At 45.3% G+C, this 25,749-nt stretch overlaps 1 protein-coding gene across 1 annotated transcript in view; it reads right to left on the bottom strand.

Annotated features, from left to right (window-relative positions):
* The window catches only part of KSR1 (kinase suppressor of ras 1), a 261,155-nt gene extending 235,703 nt beyond the window's left edge, over window positions 1–25,452 (bottom strand). The window contains exon 1 of the mRNA XM_075336591.1: window positions 24,899–25,452. Coding sequence (XP_075192706.1) covers window positions 24,899–25,096 — 198 coding nt within the window. The 5' untranslated portion in view covers window positions 25,097–25,452. The remainder of the gene's footprint in view (window positions 1–24,898) is intronic.
* Window positions 25,453–25,749: the final 297 nt, after the last annotated feature.

Below are 25,749 nucleotides of genomic sequence, written 5' to 3'. Positions count from 1 at the left end.
TAAAAATGTGTGGTTAATACAAAGGATTGGCCTATGACTTATACCTTCCAAGGACCTTACAAATTACCAGGGGGCACTCATTACAGGTGGAGGAAAGACAATAAGAGCAGCTAAATAGAAAAGGGTCCTTTACAGTTAGAGCAGTCAGACTGTGGAATGCGCTACCACAAGAGGTAGTAATGGAAGACACTAACGGCTTTTAAAAAAGGTCTAGATGCTTTTCTCCAAACAAAAACATTATGGGTTATATGTAATCTAGCAACAGAGAAAGTTTAACTGGTGGAGAAAGGATGAACTTGATGAACTGAAGTCTTTTTTTTTCAACCAATATAACTATGTAATTATGAAAACAACTGGACATAAAATCTCATCCACAATGGTGAACATAAAAAAGAAACAGGCAAACCCATACAAAATAGACTTTAAAAAATATGCATGCTGAAAGAAAAATAAGGTGAAAATAAAAAAAATAGGTGAAAAATACTGAAAACTAGATAGAAAAGGTGCAAATGCAATAATGAATTGGGCCCTTCGTGTCTAAAGTCAAGCATTATATTGGCATATCAAAAATGTTTTCAGCGCAACATCCTAATAATTTATTGCCGATAGAGCTGCAAGAAACGAATGCGGAGTCAGATAGCAGAAGAAAATACACGTCAGGTTTGATCTCATTTTATTGTCACCTCTTCCACTAAAGGCTCATTAGATTAAAGTTGGCTAAGGGCGGCGTTACACGAGACGATATATCGTGCGATCGCATGAGCGATCGCACCCGCCCCCGTCGTTTGTGCGTCACAGGCAATTCATTGCCCGTGTCGCACAAAGTCGTTAAACCCCCGTCACACGTACTTACCTCCCTAACGACGTTGCTGTGGGCGGCGAACATCCTCTTCCTGAAGGGGGAGGGGCGTTCGTCCTCACAGCAACATCACACAGCAGCCGCCCAATAGAAGCGGAGGGGCGGAGATGAGCAGGACTTAACATCCCGCCCACCTCCTTCCTTCCTCATTGCCGGCGGGACACAGTTTAAGTTGTTGTTCGTCGTTCCCGGGGTGTCACACGTAGTGATGTGTGCTGCCACGGGAACGACGAATAACCGGCGCGCAGAAGGAGGAACGACATTATGGAAATGAACGACATCTCAACGAGCAACGATAAGGTGAGTATTTTTGCTCGTTAACAGTCGTTCGGAGGTGTCACACGCTACGATATGTCTAACGATGCCGGATGTGCGAATTGCGTGACACAGACGACATATCGCACGATATATCCTACCGTGTAACTCCGCCCATAGCCTGCTAATTTCAGAGACCGGCCAATCATCTGTGTATATGGGGGTCCCAAATCTCAACAACAGATATTAGAGGAAAGAACAATTGGTCGGTGAGTATATAAATATCCAATCCTTTCCTTTTTCCCTGAATATAAACCTGTCATGCCTCCACCGGAGTAGTCTTCTGCTTCAATCCCCAGACGACGACGCGTCACCACTGTGGGCGGTGCTGGGGACGAGGGAGCAGTCAGTGGCTCTGCTGGGCGCAGGCTCCGCTCATCTATTAGGCTGGGTTTCACTAGGACCTGCAGTACCACTGGTTGACTGTGGTGGTGTGTTCCTTCCGGCTGGAGTAGCTATCTTTCAGCTGGGGCCAATGGGAAGGCACCACACCCCTCTTATGCTTTCTCCCTTCTGCTGGCAGGTGGCAGATATAGTCCTGTAATTCCCTGCTAGACTCTGGTTCCTTGCTGTTTCTTTGTATTCCCGTATATTGACCTTAGCTTGACTATCTGACCACTCTTCTGCCTGTCGTTTCTGTACTTCGCTGCTGGTTTTTGACCCATAGCCTGATTATCTGACCACTTTCCCACCTGACGGGAGATTTTTGTCCATGTTCTACCTTCTGGATTTGACCCTGCCTGGTTACTGCTCTTCTCAGGACCACAGTCTTCCACGGGCAGCGATCACCTGGGCCCTGTCGTAATGCCAAATCCCTTTATAGGGATTAAAGGGTTGTGGGGTCCGGGTTCCTGCTTTGTGGGTGGTTGCCTCTATTCACCTGTTTCACCGATCTTGAGTCCGTGGCTTCAGGCAGGAGTCACAAAACCCGTGTTATAGCCATTGTACGCCTTTCTATTCACTTCCATTGAACACACATGATCACTGCATCAAGCTGAGCATTAATGTGTATGAGGGATTAAAACAAGCATTACGCTGACTATCCAAGCTGTATGGACACCATAAAAATAGCAGTTCAAGAACAAAAAAAGTCGCATAACAAAGCCAATACACCAAGTATGAACCTGGCTCAGTGGCCTGTGCAGCAAAGATGGGTCGCCTCTACGCCGCTATAATGGCCACTTGTTACCTTTGCATGTTCTTAAAGACGTTGTCTACTATTTTAACACTGATGGCCTATCCTTAGGATAGGTCATCAATGTCTGATCAGCTGGAGTATGGCACCCCCGCAGATCAGCTGTTCTCAGTGCCGGTAGTGGCACTGCACATCCGCCCCCTATTAATTTGAATGGGCAGTTTTCAGCGACGGCCACTATCAGAAGATGGGGCCGCTCCTAGAATGAGCAATTCCGGCTGCCACCGCCGGCATCGAGAACAGCTAATTGGCGGGTTTGTGGTGTGTCAGACATTGAGGACCTCTCCTAAGGGGTACTTTGCACACTACGACATCGCAGGTGCGATGTCGGTGGGGTCAAATCGAAAGTGACGCACATCCGACGTCGCTGTCGACATCGGAGTGTGTAAATCGTTTTTGATACGATTAACGAGCGCAAAAGCGTCAAATAGTATCATCGGTGTAACGTCGGTCATTTCCATAATTTCGGAAGGACTGATGTTACAATGTTGTTCCTCGTTCCTACGGCAGCACACATCGCTGTGTGTGAAGCCGCAGGAGCGAGGAACATCACTTTACCTGCGTCGCGGCTGCAATGAGGAAGGAAGGAGGTGGGCGGGATGTTTACGTCCTGCTCATCTCCGCCCCTACGCTTCTATTAGCCGCCTGCCGTGTAACGTCGCTGTGACGCTGCATGTCCCACCCCCTTAGGAAGGAGGCGGGTCGCCGTCCAGAGCGACGTCGCAGGGCAGGTAAGTGCATGTGAAGCTGCCGTAGCAATAATGTTCGCTACGGCAGCTATCACAAGATATCGCAGCTGCGACGGGGGAGGGGACTATCGCGCTCGGCATCGCAGCAATCGGCTTGCGATGTCGTAGTGTGCAAAGTACCCCTAAGGGTAAGCCATCAATGTTAAAAGTAGTGGACAACCTCCTTAAGGGAACAAAAAAAGTGCACCTAAGAGGCCAAAATTCTATTTTTTATTTTTTAATGTTTATAGTGTATACGTATAGCAATAATAAAGCTAGTGATCACGTAAATAAATGAGCAGCTACCAAGCCACTAGTCGATATCAACAACGTGTAGTCATGTAGTCTGGAAAATACAATTATGTTATGAAAACATTCATTCATTTCTAGGAAATGAACTAAGGTTCATGAAGCAAGGCTGTTCTTCATGATAGCTTTGGAATGCTAGATACGTTACGAACAAGGCCGCCGACTGACATTGTATACTACATAGTGAGCTTAGCGACAGCCGACTGATAACCAGTGAATAGCATAGACTAGTGTGACGATATAACAGATTTACGCAATTTGTCTTCTGAGTATTAGATAATAACGGACAATCTCCACAAAGGTCACGGACATTTAGGACTGTGTCATAGCTGAGAAATCAAGCTGTGAACCACACGTAAATTAGCCAGGACGTACATTGGTGGTGTGTCGATCGCCGTTTGACAATCCCCGCTAAGCAAAAACATATTCCATTTTTCTGTTCCCATAGCTGAACAGAAAACAGAAATACTAACACCAAGTCCTAATAAACCTAACCATAACTGCACTATCACCAAACGTTTGACACGTCCATAGATACATGTCAGGAGACCCACGCAGAACGCTAACCCGAGTGATAGAAGAGCTCACCCCAGCACTGCTCTAGTCTCAGATTAAAGACACTCTGTTCACATCAGCGATCAGTGGAAATCTTGGCACTTGAAACCGCCAATCAAAACTTCTGACATACAATACTGTGCAAAAGCTTTAGGAATGAAGTGTTAATAGTTTATTTTCAGCAATTAATTCAATGTAAATTGGATGAACAAAAGAAAAATCTAAACCAAATCAATATTTGCTGTGATAACCCTTTGCTTTCATGACAGTATCAATTCTTCCAGGTACACTTGCACGCTATTTTTGAAGGAACTCAGCAGGGAGGTTGGTCCAAACATCTTGAAGACCCAACCCCTAGTGATAGGAGAGAACTAAAATGCTCGAATGTTCAATTCTACGATTATGGAAAGTCACTGATTGATCGCCTACATACAGCAGTGATGCCGCCTCCTGGAAATCGTGTTATTACACCTACAAGGGTGTGATAATACAGAACGAGGGCGGACTAGTCAGGGGAAGTAACCACTCCTGCGACTGGTCGAGGTCCTAATTTGCATACGGAAAGCAGAGCTCATAAGTCGTTTTTTTTTGTGTTTTTTTTTTAAACATTCATATTAGTGAATAACGTTATACAGGGCTAGTTAGGCTGACATTTTGGGCACACAGCCATGAATACTGTTGGGCAGAAGGCACAGTGGAAGTGGCAGGTTACCTTTAAAGACCAAGGGTGATCACAGCAAATATTAGTTTAATTTCAACACTTCGCATTTTGTTAATTGATAGAAATAAACTAGTAACGCCCATGATGCGGTTTGCAGACACATTGTAGCTGCATCACCGCCAAAGGGCATCCACAATGTGTGATCACAGCCTACATGTTGGTAGTTCCCACTGATTTTGATGGCTGATTACGGACAATGGTGTTTAACAAGATGAATGGCAGACGTTAGAGGTGGCTTTGATCTAAATTAGTACAAGGAAGTACTGATGTAAATGACAGCCAAGCTTCCTCCATCATATTCAGAGTATCTGGGTGAACGTACTCTATATATACCCTGTTGCTAAACCAAGCATATATTATTATTAACCTTGATTTGACATGCATAGTCATCAGAAACAATTGTTCAGACAAACATTACGAGCTCGGATGCCCCCTAGACGAACGTGCATGTTATATAAATAGAAGAGGGAAATAATGGTTGTCAAATCTGTCCAAAAAGCGACCTGGCCTTATTTCCCTCTGTTGCCAATATCTGAAAACAGTTGCCCAAACCAGATGATTGTTATTACCAGAAATGTAATATTTGTAAACAAGGATGTGTTCACTTGTATCTCTTGTGCAGGCGTTCTTATATAACCAGGATGTGCCGCGTTGCATAAGTAAAGCCTATTGTGGTCAGTGGAAAGGTGTGCGCAATGGAATACGCTATATGGAATAATACACCGGCATGGAGGGTATAATAATGAATTCATTAAACTTATAGGAATAAACAAAAATGTAAAAACTGGTCAGTGACTTGAGATTCACTGGAGGGAAATTCTGACAACAAAAAGCGTCCTAAATTTAGAAACTGCCGTTATAGGCGGCCTCTCGGATCAGCCCCGAAGTGCAAAGGGAACTGTGCTCAACTTCCTGTAAGTAGCATTGTAAAGCCAGAAGACAAAGGCAGACAGATAAGAAATCACTCTCCGCACACAAGACAGATGTGCGCCTTATCTATGTCAGCACAACTTCTGCAATGCACCAAAATCGCGCAGGACCCCCCAAAGACGCATGCGAATCCAGAATAAGGTCTCATCCACAATGGCCAAGGGTCACTCTCATTCACACAGAAGAATTATTATTATTATTTATTGAGCACCATTGATTCCATGGTGCTGTACATGAGAAGGGGTTACATACAGAATACATACACAAGTTACAGTAGACAGACTAGTACACAGGGAAGAAGACCCTGCCCTTGCGGGCTTAAGGTACTGTCACACATAACGAGATCGCTAGCGAGATCGCAGCTGAGTCACGGTTTCTGTGACGCAGTAGCGATCCCGTTAGCGATCTCGTTATGTGTGACACCTACCAGCGATCAGGCCCCTGCTGTGAGATCTCTAGTCGTTGCTGAATGGTCCAGGTCATTTTCTTCAAAGGTGATGTCTTGCTGGGCAGGACACATCGCTGTGTTTGACACTGTGTGACAGGGTCACAGTGACTGCCGAGATCGTTATACAGGTCGCTACTGCGACCTGTATTGTTCCTGCATCGCTGGTAAGATCTGACTGTGTGACATCTCATCTGCGACCTCCCAGCGACTTACCTGCGATCCCTATCAGGTCGCATCGTTTTCGGGATCGCTGGTAAGTCGTTGTGTGTGACTGGGCCTTTAGGCTGCTTTCACACCTCCGGTTTTAGCAGAGCTGGCCAATCCGGCTCTAAAGCCTATGCAACGGATGCGGCGACAAAACCGCACCCTTTGCATAAGTTTTTTTACATGTGGCCCGTCCGGTTTTTACCGCTTGCGGCTTGATACTGAGCATGCGCAGTGGAAAAAAACGCATGCGGCGGCCGGATGCAGTTTTTGCGACATGACGCTGCATGCGGCGTCCATAGGCATACATTGCAAATCGTGACACATCAGCCGGATGCGGCGCGATGCGTTTTTTTTTATTCCGGACAAAAAAACATGCCAGGCAACGTTCCATCCGGCCGCCGCATCGGCTAAATCTGCCGCATGCGGCAAAAACCGGACGGAACACAAGCCCATGCGGCACAATACGGCACTAATGTAAGTCTATGCAAAAAAAACGCAACCGGCGGCAAAAAAAAACTGTTGCGTTTTTTCTGCGAAGCGCCGGATTGTGCCGCACAGGAAAAAACGGATGTGTGAAAGCAGCCATACATTCTTTCCTGCAGTTCATGGGTATGCATTGTGCTCATATATATGAAGAAGCAGGAGCAATTTTGTATCCAAAAAGTATGGTGACAAATGGAGCCCCTGTAATATGTATCCATAGTACAATGTTGTACATGCTCGGTTATATGACATGTGGTGCCTCTACACAATAATATATTCTCTGCAGCACGCAATGCAAAAAAAATACATGATTTAACTTTTCCTGAAAAAAAAATAGTAAAAGATAATATCAACGCCACACAGACCTGCAATACAAACATAAGGAACTATATATGACAGCTCTGTAGTAAGCTGTTGAGCATGAGATTTAAAGGGAATCTGTCAGCAGGTTTTTGCTATGTAAGCTGGAGACAGCATGCTGCAAGGGTTAACACAAAGAATTCAGGGATGCCTGTCTTGTCAAGGTCCGATCTGCTGTTTATTTGCTTTGTTTGTATAATCAGCAGGACTTATCATTGCCCAGACTACAATGTTACACTTATGGCAATCCGGCACGCCCCCTCCTCTCACTGGCACCTCACTGTCAATGTCCAATCTCTATAGAGAGCATGGTGTGTGTGCGCGACAGCTCTCCCAGCTCTGCTACATGGCCAAATCTAAAAATTCAGAATGTGTCAGAACAAATGCACCCACTAATCTAAGTGATACATCATTGGATTCAGGATCTCTTTGCCTACATCAAGCTGCTCCCAGATAACGTAGCAAAAACCTCCTGACAGATTCCCTTTAAAGGGAACCTGTCAGGTCCAATATGCACCCAGAACCACAAGCAGTTCTGGGTGCACATTGCTAATCCCTGCCTAACGGTCCTTGTATACACTAGTATAGAAAAAGAGATCATTAGAAAAAGTATTTCTAAAGATTTAAACGTATGCTAATGAGCGAGGGCCTAGCCCCCTGAGCGCTAGTTCCCTGGCCAGTCACCGATTATTAGCATGTTAGTACACCCCTGTGGATGTGCTATCATGCTAATGAATACGCAGCATCACAGGATGATCTCACTCACCTCTCCGCCGCCATCGCCACACGACACTGGATTTCGGGTCATTGCGCATGACCCCGGAGGTTCGGTCATGCGCACTACTTTAGTTTGAAGCCAGGACGTGTACACCCGGTTTCATAGTGCACATGACCCAAACTCTAGGGTCATGTGCACTGAGCTGAAATCGAGCGTCTGACGGCAGAGAGGTTAGTGAGATCATCCTGTGACGCTGCGCATTCATTAGCATGTTAGCACACCCACAGGGACCCACCCACAGGAGTGTAATAACATGCTAATGGGGGCGACTGGCCAGGGGAACTAACGCCCAGGGTACTAGTCCCCAAGCTCATTTGCGGTAAATGATCTTTAGAAATACTTTTTGTAAAGATCTGTTTATCTATGCTAGTGTATACAGGGACGGTTAGGCAGGGATTAGCAATATGCATCCAGAACTGCTCGTGTATCTGGGTACATATTGCACCTGACAGGTTCCCTTTTAAAGGGTTTTCCATTATATGGATATAGCAGATCTGTGGGGCCTCACACCTGGTACCCCAATCCATCAGCTGTTTGTAACGGCTGGATGTAAGCAGTATACAGTACGGAGCACCACCGCTCCATCACACTTTTAGCATCCACTACAAGGTGCTGCAAAGAGTGTGACGAAGTGGGGGTGCACTGTTTACACCCGAGCATGGCTTGAGGTGATATCAACTGATTAGAGGAGGTTTTGATTGTCAGTCCCCATGATCAATCCTAAGGGGTACTTTGCACACTACGACATTGCAAGCCGATGCTAGCGATGCCGAGCGCGATAGTCCCCGCCCCCGTCGCACATGCGATATCTTGTAATAGCTGCCGTAGCGAACATTTTCGCTACGACAGCATCACACACACATACCTGGTCGGCGGCGTCACTCTGGCCAGTGACCCGCCTCCTTCCTAAGGGGGCGGGTCGTGCGGGGTCACAGCGACGTCACACGGAAGGTGGCCAATAGAAGCAGGGGGGCGGAGATGAGCGGGACGTAAACATCCCGCCCACCTCCGTCCTTCCGCATAGCCGGTGTCAGCCGCGGTGACGCAGGTAAGCTGATGTTCCTCGCTCCTGCGGCTTCATACACAGCGATGTGTGCTGCCGCAGGAACAAGGAACAACATCGGACCGTCGCTGCAGCGAAATTATGAAAATGTCAGACGCTACTACACCGATGCTACGATTACGACGCTTTTGCGCTCGTTAATCGTATCAAAAAGGATTTACACACTACGATATCGACAGTGACGCCGTAGTGGGCAAAGTACCCCTAAGTATAGGTCATCAATAGCCTGAAACATCCCTTTAAGCCTGGACAACCCCTTCAACAAATAACTGTTTTCTCTAGGTGGAAAGGAATTGATGACAAATCTGCCATGCCACTGACATCTCAGCTAGTATAGGGGGCATTGTGCTTTGGAGTGGCTTTACAGTCCTACCCACTCAGAATCATCATATTCCAAACATTTTTAGCGAGAACACACATTCTCCATGGTATCAGGCAGCCCACTCTTCAAAAAATAGATTCATTAGCGGCATACAGCTGCAGTCTGCCAGCTTTACAGCACACTTGGCAAACCACACAAAGGGGAAATCCTTTACCTTAAGAAAAGTAATTAGAAAACTCTAAAGGCACGGTTCAACGAACCAAATGGGGACTTTCTGAGGCATCAGAAAACGGCGACCTCTTACCATGAAAGGGAAACTCCAAAACTCAATGTGTAACTATCAGCAGCCTTGTATAAGACGGGGCAACTAAGTTCATATGTGTAAAAAGCAAATGGAATAAATACTGACGTGGAAAACTGCAACACATCAGAGGAATACACAACTAAAGGCTCTAAAAAATGGAAAATGGCAAATACAGATAGAAGAATAACACAATGCAGAATGGGCTCTCACAACTGGGTATTCTACATTCATCATCAGCACAAATCTATATCACCACTGATACTACAATGTATAAGGGAAGATAAAATCTATCAGAAAATTTAGCTTACAAATGCCTAGACTGGATTCAGTTCTAGAGACCTGGCCTGGATCTGTACAGCTCTTCAATCTTTGTAGGTAAACAAGTGTTCTTATTCACTCGCAGCAAGCAGAAATCATATAAACGGCGAGGACCTGGAATACAAAGAAATTTAGAAAGAATACAACCGAGCAGCACGGTGGCTCAGTGGTTAGCACTGCAGAGCTGGGGTCCCGGGTATAATGCAGACCAAGGACAACATCTGAAAGGAGTTTGTATATTCTCCCCATGTTTGTGTGGGCTTCCTCCGGGTGCTCCGCTTTCCTCCTATATTCCAAAGGCATATTTAGATTGTGAGCCCCAATGGGGACAGTGATGATCTCATATGTAAAGCGCTGTGGAATTAATAGAGTTCTCTCTATCTATCTATCTATCTATCTATATACACAGTACAGACCAAATGTTTGGACACACCTTCTCAAAAGGTGAACGGATGGACTCTACATGCCTGGTTCCCTCCGTGAAGCATGGAGGAGGAGGTGTGATGGTGTGGGGGTGCTTTGCTGGTGACACTGTTGGGGATTTATTCAAAATTGAAGGCATACTGAACCAGCATGGCTACCACAGCATCTTGCAGCGGCTTGCTATTCTATCCGGTTTGCGTTTAGTTGGACCATTATTTATTTTTCAACAGGACAATGACCCCAAACACCCCTCCAGGCTGTGTAAGGGCTATTTGACTAAGAGGGAGAGTGATGGGGTGCTACGCCTGATGACCTGGTCTCCACAGTCACCAGACCTGAACCCAATTGAGATGGTTTGGGGTGAGCTGGACCGCAGAGTGAAGGCAAAAAGGCCAACAAGTTCTAAGCATCTCTGGGAACTCCTTCAAGACTGTTGGAAAACCATTTCCGGTGACTACCTCTTGAAGCTCATCAAGAGAATGCCAAGAGTGTGCAAAGCAGTAATGAAAGCAAAAGGTGGCTACTTTGAAGCACCTAGAATATAAGACATATTTTCAGTTGTTTCACACTTTAAGTATTTCATTCCACATGTTTTCATTCATAGTTTTGATGTCTTCAATGTGAATCTACAATTTTTAGAGTCATGAAAATAAAGAAAATTCTTTGAATGAGAAGGTGTGTCCAAACTTTTGGTCTGTACTAATATATATATATATATATGTGTGAGTACAAAAAATAAACTTTCTGTTATAAAACAGTTATGGTGTATTTTCAGAAAATAGAAAACCACTTTTAAAACTCAGTTACTATAGCAAATAGGCACAGAACAGAGTTGTGACAAGGTAGTACTGTAGTATCATTGGTGTCTTGTGCCATAGGGAACCTAATTGTCTCGTAATAAGAAGTCAGTAGTACCATATTTTTAATTTGTTATCTCAACCTTCAAGTTACAAGTGCCACAGAGTAAACCACGGAGCACCCGCATGAGTCCGACAGTCGGGCCCCGGCCCTGCTCTGCCCCATCTACATTGAGGTCAGCTGATACCAGGTGAGGTTCATGACCGTCCTGATTGGGGAACACCTTGTCGTGGTGGCATGGCTTTTACACTTTTTTCATCAAATTAGTGTTAACTAAGTCCCCTATATTATTTACATGTACTATTACTATTTACTTACTACAGGGTATATGCTCATTTTGTTTTTTCTTGGTTTGGTCTGTGAAATAGCCACAGTGTGAACATGCTCTTACACATTGCACGGTTACCAACTTATGCTCCAACTCACTTCTTTGGTTTTACATTTAGCCAAAGGTCAGTCTGTAGTTCTATGCAATGCTGACCCCTGACCTCCCATTTACATTCACACTTTGACAGATACATTAAATACTTCACGCCAGTAAAATAGCCTGAAATCTTGCAATTTTGGTGGCAAAAATGTTCTGACAAATTTATTATAATTTACGCTACAAAAGTGGCCTAAATTACAGGAGAAACTTACTATAGTGGTATACATTTCTTGTATTGAAGCACAGTTGCTAAAAGGGGAGTAAAATTCATTAAGATGCGCACATATCTTAAAGGGGTATTCCCATCTCCAAGATCCTATTCTAATATGTAGTAGGTGTAATAATAATAATATTAGAAAACACCTCCAATTAGAAATATAGTATAGTTCTCCTGATATAGCCATGTCTCCTACCTCATGTGCAGGGCATTGCAGCTTAGGTATCCATGATTATGTCCACTCATATAGTGATAGTTAGTTGCCCATGGATACCTAAGCTGTAATGCCCTCTACATGAGGTAAGAGACATGGTTATATCAGGAGAACTATACTACATTTCTAATTGGAGGTGTTTGCTAATATTATTACACCTACTACATACTGGAATAGGATCTTGGAGATGGGAATACCCCTTTACTGAATGTGACACATTGTACTCTAGCGCATACTCCATTAAGGCAGGCATACAAAGCCATTAACATTTCTGAGGCCAAAGGAGTCACTTTAGTTTCCATCTGGTCAGTGCGGGGACAGAGACAAGACAGAGTCCAGAGTGACGCCTACAACGGTGAATGGCTCTGAAGAGTAACGCTTAGGCCTAAGCCACACGGCGAGAAAATTGGTGCGAGTGGAGTGCGATAAAACATCACATTCCCCTCGGACCAATTCTAGCCTGTGTGTCAGCACACATGAGCGATTTTCTCAGCCCTAATCGGACCAAGAAAACAATTGCAGCATGCTGTGATTGTAAGGCAAGACTCTTTTCTCTCGCACCCATTCAAGTGAATGGGGCGAGAGAAAAATCGAACTGCACTCGCGGTACACCGGTGTACTGCTAGTGCAGTGCGAGAATGGCAATAGCCGGCTACGGAGGAGAGAGGGAGATAAATCCCTCCCTCCCCTCCACAGCGCTGGCCCGCCCCTTCTCAGTGCCGACCCGCCCCACGCAGCTGATGTCCGCTCGCACGACACTTGCAGGGACACTCGGCTCTGCTGTACTGCTGTACTGTACTGATCGCAGTAATCCCGGTGTGGCCCCAGCTTTAAGGCCCTGTCACACACAGATAAATCTGCGGCAGATCTGTGGTTGTAGTGAAATTGTGGACAATCAGTGCCAGGTTTGTGGCTGTGTACACATGGAACAATATGTCCATGATTTCACTGCAACCACAGATCTGCCAAAGATTTATCTGTGTGTGACGGGGCCTTTAGGCTATGTTCACACACTGTGTTTTTTACCTGCGTTTTTGGTCCGTTTTTGCTGCAGAAATTTCTTGAGAAATTCTTGTAACCTTGCTGCAGACATTCCCCAGCAAAACCTATGGCAAAAAAAATTTGCTGTGCGCACACTGCTTTTTTTTCTTAAGAAAATTCTTTCAGTAGATTTTCTTAAGAAAAAGAATGAGCATGTCACTTCTTTTCTGCAGCTAACTGCGTTATTTGCCATATATAATTGGCACAATAACGCAGGGAGCAACCAGTGGTAAAAACGCACCAAAAACGCACCGAAAACGCACCAAAAACGCACCGAAAACGCGGCAAAACGCAGGTGCGTTTTTGGTGCGTTTTTTAACACAGGTGCACTCTTAAGAAATTTCTTAAAGGGAACCAAACATCAGGATTTTCGTGTATAAGCTGCAGCCAGTGCAGTGCTGGCACTATCAGGCACAGTGTGTACATACCATCAGGGGGCAGCTCGGGTGTTTAGGCAGTGAAATTCATCTTTATAAAGTTTGAAATTTCGTGCACTTTTTGATTGACGTGTGCACCTCTCTGTTAATGTCCGGGCGGGTTATGCAGGAGTTCCCCGCCCCCCCACCAGCTTGTTCCTCCCTCTCTCCTGATGTCCGGGCGGGTTATGCAGGAGTTCCCCGCCCCCCGCGCCGCCTGTTCCTCCCTCCCTCCCTGTATGTAAATATCTAATCTTCAGAAACATGGCGCCGGAGTGGGCCTCTGCGCATAGCGCTTATCTCCGGCGCCATGTTTCTGAAGCCCGCATCACACAGCTTGGTGTTAGAGGGCGGCGCATGCGCCCTCGCTCCTTCAGATCCCGTTGTGACCACAGGAGCGAGCGCGATCACAACAGGACTGCAGAACAGCTGACAGGAGGACGCGATTACCTGCTGCTCCTGTATCGTGCCGCCCCAGGACACCGGGCCAACACACCAGCCGGTGTGACATCGCTGTGGCGCCGCCCTCTCAGACACCAAGTTGTGTAATGCGGGGGCTTCAGAAACATGGCACCGGAGATAAGCGCTATGCGCAGAGGCCCACTCCGGCGCCATGTTTCTGAAGATTAGATATTTACATACAGCCAGAGGGAGGGAGGAACAGGCAGCGCGGGGGGGGCGGGGAACACGTGCATAACCAGCCCGGACATCAGGAGAGAGGGAGGAACAGGCTGGTGGGGGGGCGGGGAACTCCTGCATAACCCGCCCGGACATTATCTGCAGAGGTGCACACGTCAATCAAAAAGTGCACGAAATTTCAAACTTTATAAAGTTGTATTTCACTGACTAAACACCCGAGCTGCCCCCTGATGGTATGTACAGCCTGTGCCTGATAGTGCCAGTGCTGCACTGGCTGCAGCTTATACACCAAAATCCTGATGATTGGTTCCCTTTAAGAAAAATCATTTTTCTAGTGTGAACATAGCCTTAGGGTTCCTGTATCTGGGGGCTTCTGATGGAAACCCTGATGCAGTACTCAGCATAGAGCACTGCACAAGTGTCAACACGGTCTTCAATTCCCAAATGATTCATTTCACTGTTCTTGGATTTGTTATACCTTAAGATGTTACTTATAAACTTACATTTCAAAAATGTATTAATATCTGCATGTGAACAGTAGAGAAATCTTCTGAAACCACCTACAATAAAACCAGAATAGTTTGTGCGACCGCGCCATAGATAAGCATTTAACAGCTAAGTAATGTGGAGTGATGTCATCAGAAATGTCTGCATTTAACAAAGGTCACAAAGTGCAGAAAAGAACTTTGACTCTTTAGATTATGAGCTTCTAAAGTTTCTATTACCAGTATCTTTACGCTTGCAGTATACTATAAAGACTAGATAAATAGATAGATAGATAGATAGATAGATAGAGGGATGGATAGAGGGATAGATAGAGGGATAGAGGGATAGATAGATGGATAGATAGATAGATAGATAGAGGGATAGATAGATGGATAGATAGAGGGATAGAGGGATAGATAGAGGGATAGAGGGATAGATAGAGGGATAGATAGACAGATAGATAGAGGGATAGATAGAGGGATGGATGGATAGATAGAGGGATGGATAGATAGAGGGATGGATAGATAGAGGGATGGATAGATAGAGGGATAGATAGAGGGTTAGAGGGATAGATAGAGGGTTAGAGGGATAGATAGAGGGATAGATAGATAGAGGGATAGAGGGACAGAGGGATAGATAGAGGGACAGAGGGATAGATAGAGGGACAGAGGGATAGATAGAGGGACAGAGGGATAGATTGAGGGACAGAGGGATAGATAGAGGGACAGAAGGATAGATTAAGGGACAGAGGGATAGATAGAGGGATAGATAGATGGATAGATAGATAGATAGAGGGATAGACAGATATATAGAGGGACAGAGGGATATATAGAGGGACAGAGGGATAGATAGAGGGACAGAGGGATAGATAGAGGGATAGAGGGCTAGATAGATGGATAGATAGAGGGACAGAGGGATAGATAGAGGGACAGAGGGATAGATAGAGGGACAGAGGGATAGATAGAGGGACAGAGGGATAGATAGAGGGACAGAGGGATAGATTGAGGGACAGAGGGATAGATTGAGGGACAGAGGGATAGATAGAGGGACAGAGGGATAGATTGAGGGACAGAGGGATAGATTGAGGGACAGAGGGATAGATTAAGGGACAGAGGGATAGATAGAGGGACAGAGGGATAGATAGAGGGAGAGATAGAGGGATAGATAGATGGATAGATAGATGTATAGAGGGATAGAGGGATAGATAGATAGTTAGATAGCTTTTTTGAGTATGCTTAAAATATAAGCCCTACTCCAAAAATAAGCCCTAGTTGTGGTTCCATAAAGAAGTGTGCAAGCACTTAAAAAAGTTAAAGAATACAGCAGGATTTTTCAACAAAGAAAGCAGACATTCCCAAAAGAAAGCAAAGATCACCAAAAGAAAGCAGACATCGCCCAATTAAAAAAAAAAAAAAATCGGACTTACCAGACCCCAAGAAATTATAGTTAGTAAATGTCAATGGTGGATGGGCTCTCACACAGATCTGCATCGCTATCAGGTCCCTCGCTGTTCCAGCTGCATATTGCACTGCAGCTGTCACAAACAGATGGGGTACCAGTGTCACTCCACATGAGTGATACTGCTTCCAGTCACAAGGGGGAGCCAACCGCTGTAGAACACAGCGGAACCTGACAGCGATGCAGATTTGTATGTGAGAGACCATTCACTTGCCAACCCTAATTGTTTGGGGTGTGGTAAGTGCGATTCTTTTAGGGGGTATCTGCTTTCTTTTGGGAGTAAACATAGCAGTACATAGAGAATAATTATAAGCAGGTAATTTAAACCTCTGTAAATATGGTATGTGCCCACCACTATAGGACTGGTCAGATCAGATAAGAAAATGTGCATCTGAACCAGTAATAGGATTAACACAAAATATTGATGTTCCAGAATGTGATGGCATGATTATAATTGAATAAATGTTGATTTTTTTTTATTCAAGAATAAATGTGGATTGTTGTTCATGGGAAAATATAAGACATCCCCTGAAAATAAGCCCTAGCGCATCTGGGAGCAAAAAATAATATAAAACCCTGACTTATTTTCGGGGAAGCACAGTAGATAAATAGACAGATTGGAACAGCACATTAACAAATGAAAGATGGGTGCAAGCCCCCCAAAATACCATATATCCAAAGGTAGATAATATATTAGAAAAAAATAGCAGGCAGCACTCTAGAAAAAAAATTAAGAAAGAGTGACTTTAAAAGTACACGTGGCGTAGCGACATTTCGGTTGTTTCCAGCCTTGATAGAGGTTGGCAACAACCAAAACATCACCACGTCACATGGGCTTTTAGTTTTAAAGTCCACTTTTTCCTATTTTTTCTAACACATAGAGGGATAGATAGAGGGATAGATAGGTAGATAGATAGATGGATAATGGATAGATAGATAGAGGGATAGATAGATAGATAGATGGATAGATAGATGGATAATGGATAGATAGATAGAGGGATAGATAGAGGGATAGATAGATAGATAGATATATAGAGGGATAGATAGATAGATAGATAGATAGAGGGATAGATAGAGGGATAGATAGATGGATAATGGATAGATAGATAGAGGGATAGATAGAGGGATAGATAGATAGATATATAGAGGGATAGATAGATAGATATATAGAGGGATAGATAGATAGATAGATAGAGGGATGGATAGAGGGATGGATAGATAGATAGGTAGATAGATAGATGGATAGATAGATGGATAATGGATAGATAGAGGGATAGATAGAGGGATAGATAGATAGATAGATGGATAGATAAATAGATAGATAGATAGAGGGATGGATAGAGGGATGGATAGATAGATAGATAGATAGAGGGATGGATAGATGGATAGATAGATGGATGGATAGATAGACAGATTTTGAAGTGCACTGGACGTGGAACAATATATTGATAATGCTTTATTCCTTGCACTATATCACACAAGAAAGGGAGTGGAGCCGCAGATTAGGCGCTTTCCTGACTCCGGGTCTGGTTTCATAGGTGCAGCCTGCAGGAACAGAAACGTGTATGCTGACTATGCCAAAATGGAAAGCTATGCTGCGGGCACCACACAAGGTGCAATCTAGGAATATAAGCTTCTCTTCCACTAAATGTAACAAAAGCCGATATTGTCTATAGAGAATGACGCAGCCCGCCTGCTGGAAGGAAGACATGTTTAAAAAGCTTTTATAAGGTTAAACGTGTGGCTTGGCTGGGCTAGCTCTAAATTCCACCCAAACCACAAACTAAACAGTCCCTCTAATTAGCTATTTCCTTTTCATAACTGCAATCCCTGTAGTTTTAGTGAGTATCATAAAAACATGTGAAACCTGTCCAACTACCTTACACATATACTATACGTACAGCGGCAGCAAGGCCCAGGGAAACGTCATCCTGCCCAGAAACCTAGAATAGCCTATGGGGAAAACGGAAGGCATCTTAACAGGTTTTTACAAGGAGTGACACTTATTAGCAAATAAACAACCAGGTAACACGTCACATTTGCTATAGTTACTTAGGCCGAGTTCACATATATCGGCTGCATCAGGCTCAGTTTTTTTAGCCTAATGCAACTCAACGGGATTACAAGTGGATGCATCGGTTGCCATCAAGTCACCATTGTAATCCCAGGTGCTGATCTGGGGCTGGATCAGAGCGATCTGGCAACCAGTACACCTGCACCTGTCTGGCCCAAAAACTGACATGCCAGACAGGGGAGAAAGATCTCATTGCAAACAATAGGATCAGGTCCGCCATCATTTACCATCCGGTGTTTTACGGTATTTAACCACCAACTGGAAACAGTGATACAGTGGTGGACATACAGTATGTGCAAGGAGCCTTAACATATGTCCAATGTGTAACAATGTGTAAACTCTAATTAGTGGACCAATAAATGACCAGAAAACAACCCACATGGGTAACTACAATCATTCAGTGTAAAGGGCGCTTTACAAGCTACAATATATCTTACGATATGTCGGCGGGGTCACGTCGTAAGTGACGCACATCCGGCATTGTAAGGTACATTGTAGCATGTAAAGCTACGTGCGATTGCGATTGAACAGTAAAACGTTCATCGCATGCACGTCGTTCAATTCCCAAAAATTGAACATCAGGTTGTTCATCATACCCAGGGTAGCACACATCGCAGTGTGTGACACCCCGGGAACGATGAACAGATCTTACCTGCGTCCCACGGCTCCTGCCGGCAATGCAGAAGGCAGGAGGTGGGCAGGATGTTTACGTCCCGCTCATCTCTGCTCCTCCGCTTCTATTGGCCGGCTGCTGCGTGATGTCGATGTGACACCGAACGTCCCTCCCACTCCAGGAAGTGGACGTTCGCCGCCCATATCGAGGTCGTATGGACGGGTAAGTACGTGTGACGGGGGGTTATTCGTTTGTGCGACACGTTCAACAAATTGAACGTGCCGCACATACGATGGGGGCGGGTACGAACGCATACAATATCGTATGCTGGATCGTAACATGTAAAGCAGGCTTAAGGGCAATGGTACCAAATACTAATGAAATGTATATAAACTTTTGACTTTGCAGAAAGTAATAAAAATGCCTTGAAACATTCTCTCATTTTTCTGGCATTTGGGAAATCTAAATAATTTTAGTTCCTAATTGGCCTAAAACGAGAAAGGTTTATTCTGATTTCATGTCAGATAGTGAGAAAAACATGCATATGTGTTTTTAGATAGTGTATATAAACTTCAGGTTTCAACTGTATATGAGTGATGTTTGTGATAAATTTACAGTAGTAAAATGGTAACATCACTACTTATATCATGTAGCTGGAGAGCAGCACCGATTCATCTCAACTAAATGCCTAGATTCTTTGATCAGGAATAGGAGACTTATAGAACATTTCATAACTTTCCCAAATTCTTATGAAAAAAATATTAATCACATACTGCATTGAACTGCTGTACCCAATTTATTAATATTTTAGGAGTTGGTCCATTTAATACCGACTCCACCAACTCCACAGCCCAGGACAGAAGTACCAGAGTATAACGGAAGTCAACGGGAAACTCAAACATATTTCTGGAAGATATCTCATAAAAATGCTTGCGTCCCCAAGTGACTTCCATTATGCTCAGGTACTCGAGTCGCACCCATCTGAGCATCCACCTGCTTTTTACGAGTACCGAGCTCCCGAGTATGGTAGTGCTTGCTCATCACTACTATTATCCTGCTAATGGATGTGACATTGCATGAGTGGGGACACATGAATGCTGTGCAAGTACTGATATGAATCCCCTCGCTGTGCTAGCTAATCAGGCAGCAACCAGAACCTATATTGTGTGTGTGTGTGTGTGTGCGCGCGCATGTGTGTGTGTGCGCGCGCATGTGTGTGTGTGCGCGCGCATGTGTGTGTGTGCGCGCGCATGTGTGTGTGTGCGCGCGCATGTGTGTGTGTGCGCGCGCATGTGTGTGTGTGCGCGCGCATGTGTGTGTGTGCGCGCGCATGTGTGTGCGCACGTGTGTGTGTGTATATATATATCTATATATATACACACTCGTGTGTGTGTGCGTGCACGCGTGTGTGCATGTGTGTGTATATATATATATATATTATATATATATACTCATTATATATATATAAAATAGATATACTGTATATATAAATTTATATATATATATATATATATATATATATATATATATATATATATATATATATGTATATATATATATATACATACAGTATATCTATCTACACACACACATAAGTAGTGAAGACCAGATCATCTTAATTGAATAAATGTATGGCAGTCACTTCTATGATGACCATTAAAGAAGAAAGAATGAAGTGTAAAGCAAACTTTATGGGTGTTCTTTTTTCTAAGAGAATAAAGGATTTCCATGGCTCTGCAATTCAAATCCCAGCCAAGACGAGGCTGGTCCAGCCTGAAAACATAATAAAACATGTGCTGTGGTCTGAATTTCATCAAATCAAGACAGTTATAATATAGCTGAAATATATGTTAACGCCAAGAAAACACAATGATTCATCCTTGGGAAATCTCAGTAAACATTATTCTAGTTTTATGTCTACTTTAATATTTCCTCAAATGGACCAAACTCAGGGACAAACAAGAAACCTAACATGGTGCTAAATGTAAAGCACCTTCTCACAAAAGGGTGATAAAGATGGAGATTGTATAGCTTTTGCCCTAAAGACAACATCACACCGAGGCCTAGCGTCTACCATAATCACACTTTTGTACAGGCCTAGTTTTTGTGAGACGGTCTACAAACTAAAGCCAAGTGATCGGCCAAAGTAGGCCTGTGCTTTTGCCTAAACTCAAGGGCATTTTATGATGATATATCCTACAAATGTGCATAAGAACATTCATTCCCGGTCCTTATCCTTTCTATACATTATCAGTGTCAGTGAGAATCAGTCACAATTTGCTTTATTATCGCTGACCTTAGGATCATCATTGGTAGGCCGCACATGCACCATGCGAGCAGGGTATATGCCAACAACACTGGAAATCGCGTGGAGGCAACCTTCTGATTACTGAAGATTGCGTTACGTAATATTAAGTAATTAACGATATAGTGGACTGGTTCCAGGCATTTTATCTGCCCAGAGGACCTTACCGAGCTCTATTCATCCCTGGAGTGGAATTTAGAGCAATTAAGGCCTCTTTCACACATCAGTTTTTTTGCATCAGTCACAATCCGTTTTGTGACTGATGTGACGGATACATCGTAGATTGTGGTAAAAATGATGCCACGGATCCTATAAAAACCGGATGCGTCGTACCATTTTTTCCTGACCAGCGGTGATTTTACAACACTTCTGTGCATGCTCGCTTATAAAAAACGGAATCTGATGACGGATCAATCAATTGACGGATGACGACGGATCCTGCGCCCATAGGCTTCCATTACAACAAACAACGGATGGCGACGGATCCGTCACGGTCCATTTTTTCGATGCACACAAAAACTTTATTATGGACATTGTCTCCATCACATTTGTCGACGGATCCGTCGTTCGACGGATGTAACGTGAGGCCATCTGTCACAATCCGTCGCTAATACAAGTCAATGCAGCGCTGGATCCATTTTTCACATTTCGACGGATTGTGACTGATAGCAAAAAACAGATGTGTTAAAGGGGCCTAAGCCATTATAAGGGATCACTGGTGACCCTCACTAGGCCGCAGATGAAGCCTGAGCTGGTCATGACAATGAAGAGGTGCTGTCAGGAGTCTCCGGGTATGGAGCACTGGAACTATTACTATGAGCGGCATTGGCGTGGCCCACCATGAGAGAACATATATAGACAGCGTGGTGAGCGAGTGGTACAGAACGTAAACCGCTCAGGAGACGGATCCATCAGAACAAAAAGAAAGTAGGTTAGAGAAGTGACTGCACAGTATCGAGAGCAAAATATCTGATGGCTACAAAAACGATGGATTTAAGAGGAAATAAGATTAGAAGTTTTCCAGAACCATTGTTTGGTGAGATCTACAGATCATGTAATGTTTGTGATGGGACTGAGATGGTATAAATCTGCCAAAAATCTATGAATAGCTTTAGCTTCACTTGCCATTTTGTGTCCACTAATCATCGACTCCCCTGCCATCTCATGTCCACTAATCGTAGTGTCCACTAATCATCGACTCCCCTGCCATCTCATGTCCACTAATCGTAGTGTCCACTAATCATCGACTCCCCTGCCATCTCATGTCCACTAATCGTAGTGTCCACTAATCATCGACTCCCCTGCCATCTCATGTCCACTAATCGTAGTGTCCGCTAATCATCGACTCCCCTGCCATCTCATGTCCACTAATCGTAGTGTCCACTAATCATCGACTCCCCTGCCATCTCATGTCCACTAATCGTAGTGTCCACTAATCATCGACTCCCCTGCCATCTCATGTCCACTATAAGCAGATTTCTCTTCCATCTCGTATCCACTATTTGCAGACTTCCCTTCCATCTTGTGTCCCCTATTCATGGACTCCCTTCCCACCTCATGTCCACTATTCATGGACTCCCTTCCCACCTCATGTCCACTATTCATGGACTCACTTCCCACCTCATGTCCACTATTCATGGTCTCCCTTCCCACCTCATGTCCACTATTCATGGACTCACTTCCCACCTCATGTCCACTATTCATGGACTCCCTTCCCACCTCATGTCCACTATTCATGGACTCCCTTGCCACCTCATGACCACTATTCATGGACTCCCTTCCACCTCATGTCCACTATTCATGGACTCCCTTCCCACCTCATGACCACTATTCATGGACTCCCTTCCATCTCGTGTCCACTATTCATGGACTCCCTTCCCACCTCATGTCCACTATTCAGAGACTTCCCTTCCCACCTCATGTCCACTATTCAGACTTCCCTTGCCACCCACCTCATGTTCACTATTCATGGACTCCCTTCCCACCTCATGACCACTATTCATGGACTCCCTTCCATCTCGTGTCCACTATTCATGGACTCCCTTCCCACCTCATGACCACTATTCACAGACTCCCTTCCACCTCATGTCCACTATTCATGGACTCCCTTCCCACCTCATGTCCACTATTCATGGACTCCCTTCCACCTCATGACCACTATTCATGGACTCCCTTCCATCTCGTGTCCACTATTCATGGACTCCCTTGCCACCTCATGTCCACTATTCATGGACTCCTTTCCCACCTCATGTCCACTATTCATGGACTCCCTCCTATCTCGTGTCCACTATTCATGGACTCCCTTCCACCTCATGTCCACTATTCATGGACTCCCTTCCACCTCATGTCCACTATTCATGGACTCCCTTCCCACCTCATGTCCACTATTCATGGACTCCCTTCCCACCTCATGTCCACTATTCATGGACTCCCTTCCCACCTCATGACCACTATTCATGGACTCCCTTCCATCTCGTGTCCACTATTCATGGACTCCCTTCCCACCTCATGTCCACTATTCAGAGACTTCCCTTCCCACCTCATGTCCACTATTCATGGACTCCCTTCCCACCTCATGTCCACTATTCAGACTTCCCTTGCCACCCACCTCATGTTCACTATTCATGGACTCCCTTCCCACCTCATGACCACTATTCATGGACTCCCTTCCATCTCGTGTCCACTATTCATGGACTCCCTTCCCACCTCATGACCACTATTCACAGACTCCCTTCCACCTCATGTCCACTATTCATGGACTCCCTTCCCACCTCATGTCCACTATTCATGGACTCCCTTCCACCTCATGACCACTATTCATGGACTCCCTTCCATCTCGTGTCCACTATTCATGGACTCCCTTGCCACCTCATGTCCACTATTCATGGACTCCTTTCCCACCTCATGTCCACTATTCATGGACTCCCTCCTATCTCGTGTCCACTATTCATGGACTCCCTTCCACCTCATGTCCACTATTCATGGACTCCCTTCCACCTCATGTCCACTATTCATGGACTCACTTCCCACCTCATGTCCACTATTCATGGACTCCCTTCCACCTCATGTCCACTATTCATGGACTCCCTTCCATCTCGTGTCCACTATTCATGGACTCCCTTCCATCTCGTGTCCACTATCAGCAGACCCCGAACCGTTTCCTGTCTGTTTATCTCCGATTCCCTGCCATGTTAGATCCACGTAATCATAAACTCCCCTGCTATCTTCTGTCTGGAGAATAACGTCAAAAAATATTTTTGCCAGCTCAAATTTCCACATGAAAGTTGAATCTGATGGTTACAATGTCGATTATTTTTACAGTATCAAAACTGATTGAGATTTTTAAAAAAAAGTCAAATTTACACACCACGGGAGACACTACCACATTCGGTCCATGATTGTTGGCAGTGGTGCTGCGGACAGCAGCCTATACACAATATACAGTATACACACATGACCTCCAGGAATGGTCACCAGAGCACAGGAGTTTGCTGGGCACTGTGATGTCACGCAGTGATGGAGAGCAGTATCACACCTGTCACCAGGCCTCTGCACACACCGGCCCATCCACAGGAGTCACGCACAGCCCCACGCAGGGGACAGAGATAGTGGCAGGCTCTGACCACGCCGTGGATTATTTTCCTGACATATAGATAACAAGGTGCTATATGCATTAACTCGTTCTACGCCGGGAACAGGTGGAGGTCTCAGCCTGCAGACGGCTGCACTCTCCCCGACACGGGCCTCACTGGGTTAAAAGCACGCCGCTAGTGCCAGGCGACTTAACCCTGCCGGTGCCGGGCATGCTGGCAGTGCCCGTTGTGTCACCCACCTCCAGGGTCCGGATCTCCTGCTGGGTCAGGTCGTTAGAGGCGGCGCACTGTGTGCGGAGCCCCCGCAGGTTGGACATGGAGATGTCGATCATGTTCTGGATGAGCTCGCAGTGCTCCCGGGCGGACAGGGCCGACCTCCCCCCGCTCCCCAGCACATCGCCTCCCGGCTTCTTGTCTAGCAGCTTCCGACTCTCCATCTTCTCGGCATCGGGAAGAGATGATTATACTCGGACAGCGATCTCCTCGCCGGGCACTGTACAAAATGTGCAATTAAATCGTATGGATCGTGCGTGCGGGATCGGCCATGTAGATTTACCGATACACAAAGTGACGATGTGCAAGAATAAAGGTGCCAGAACGCAGGGCATCAATGCAGGGTGGGGATTACAGAAAGTCCATCCGATCCTCGTCACTCCCCCAGCTCGGAATCAAATGCACGGACCAGGGAGGGAGGGGGTCGCGACCGGCGACTTATCGTGATAACAGCCAAGTAATCACAAGGGGGAGTGATGTCCCGACACCAGCGCCGCACGACACTCGCCGATCGCTTCCCCCTCTCTGTGCTTAATGTCAGGCAGCGCTCGGGTCACAAGCAAGGGATTGTGGGGCTTGTAGTCTCCAGCAGGAGCTCACACAGGGGATGCTGCTGTCACTTGCCTGCTGCCTATACTTTCACTTTAGGCTACAAGCCGCCTGATCGCTGCTACAGGTCAGTGCTACTAGTCAGTGCTACTGGTCAGTGCTGGTAAACACTGCTACTAGTCAGTGCTACTGGTCAGTGCTGGTAAACACTGCTACTAGTCAGTGCTACTGGTCAGTGCTGGTAAACACTGCTACTAGTCAGTGCTAC

The sequence above is a fragment of the Anomaloglossus baeobatrachus genome, chromosome 2 (genome assembly GCF_048569485.1).
Source record: "Anomaloglossus baeobatrachus isolate aAnoBae1 chromosome 2, aAnoBae1.hap1, whole genome shotgun sequence".
Taxonomy (NCBI): domain Eukaryota; kingdom Metazoa; phylum Chordata; class Amphibia; order Anura; family Aromobatidae; genus Anomaloglossus; species Anomaloglossus baeobatrachus.
This window is presented reverse-complemented; position numbering and strand designations above follow the sequence as displayed.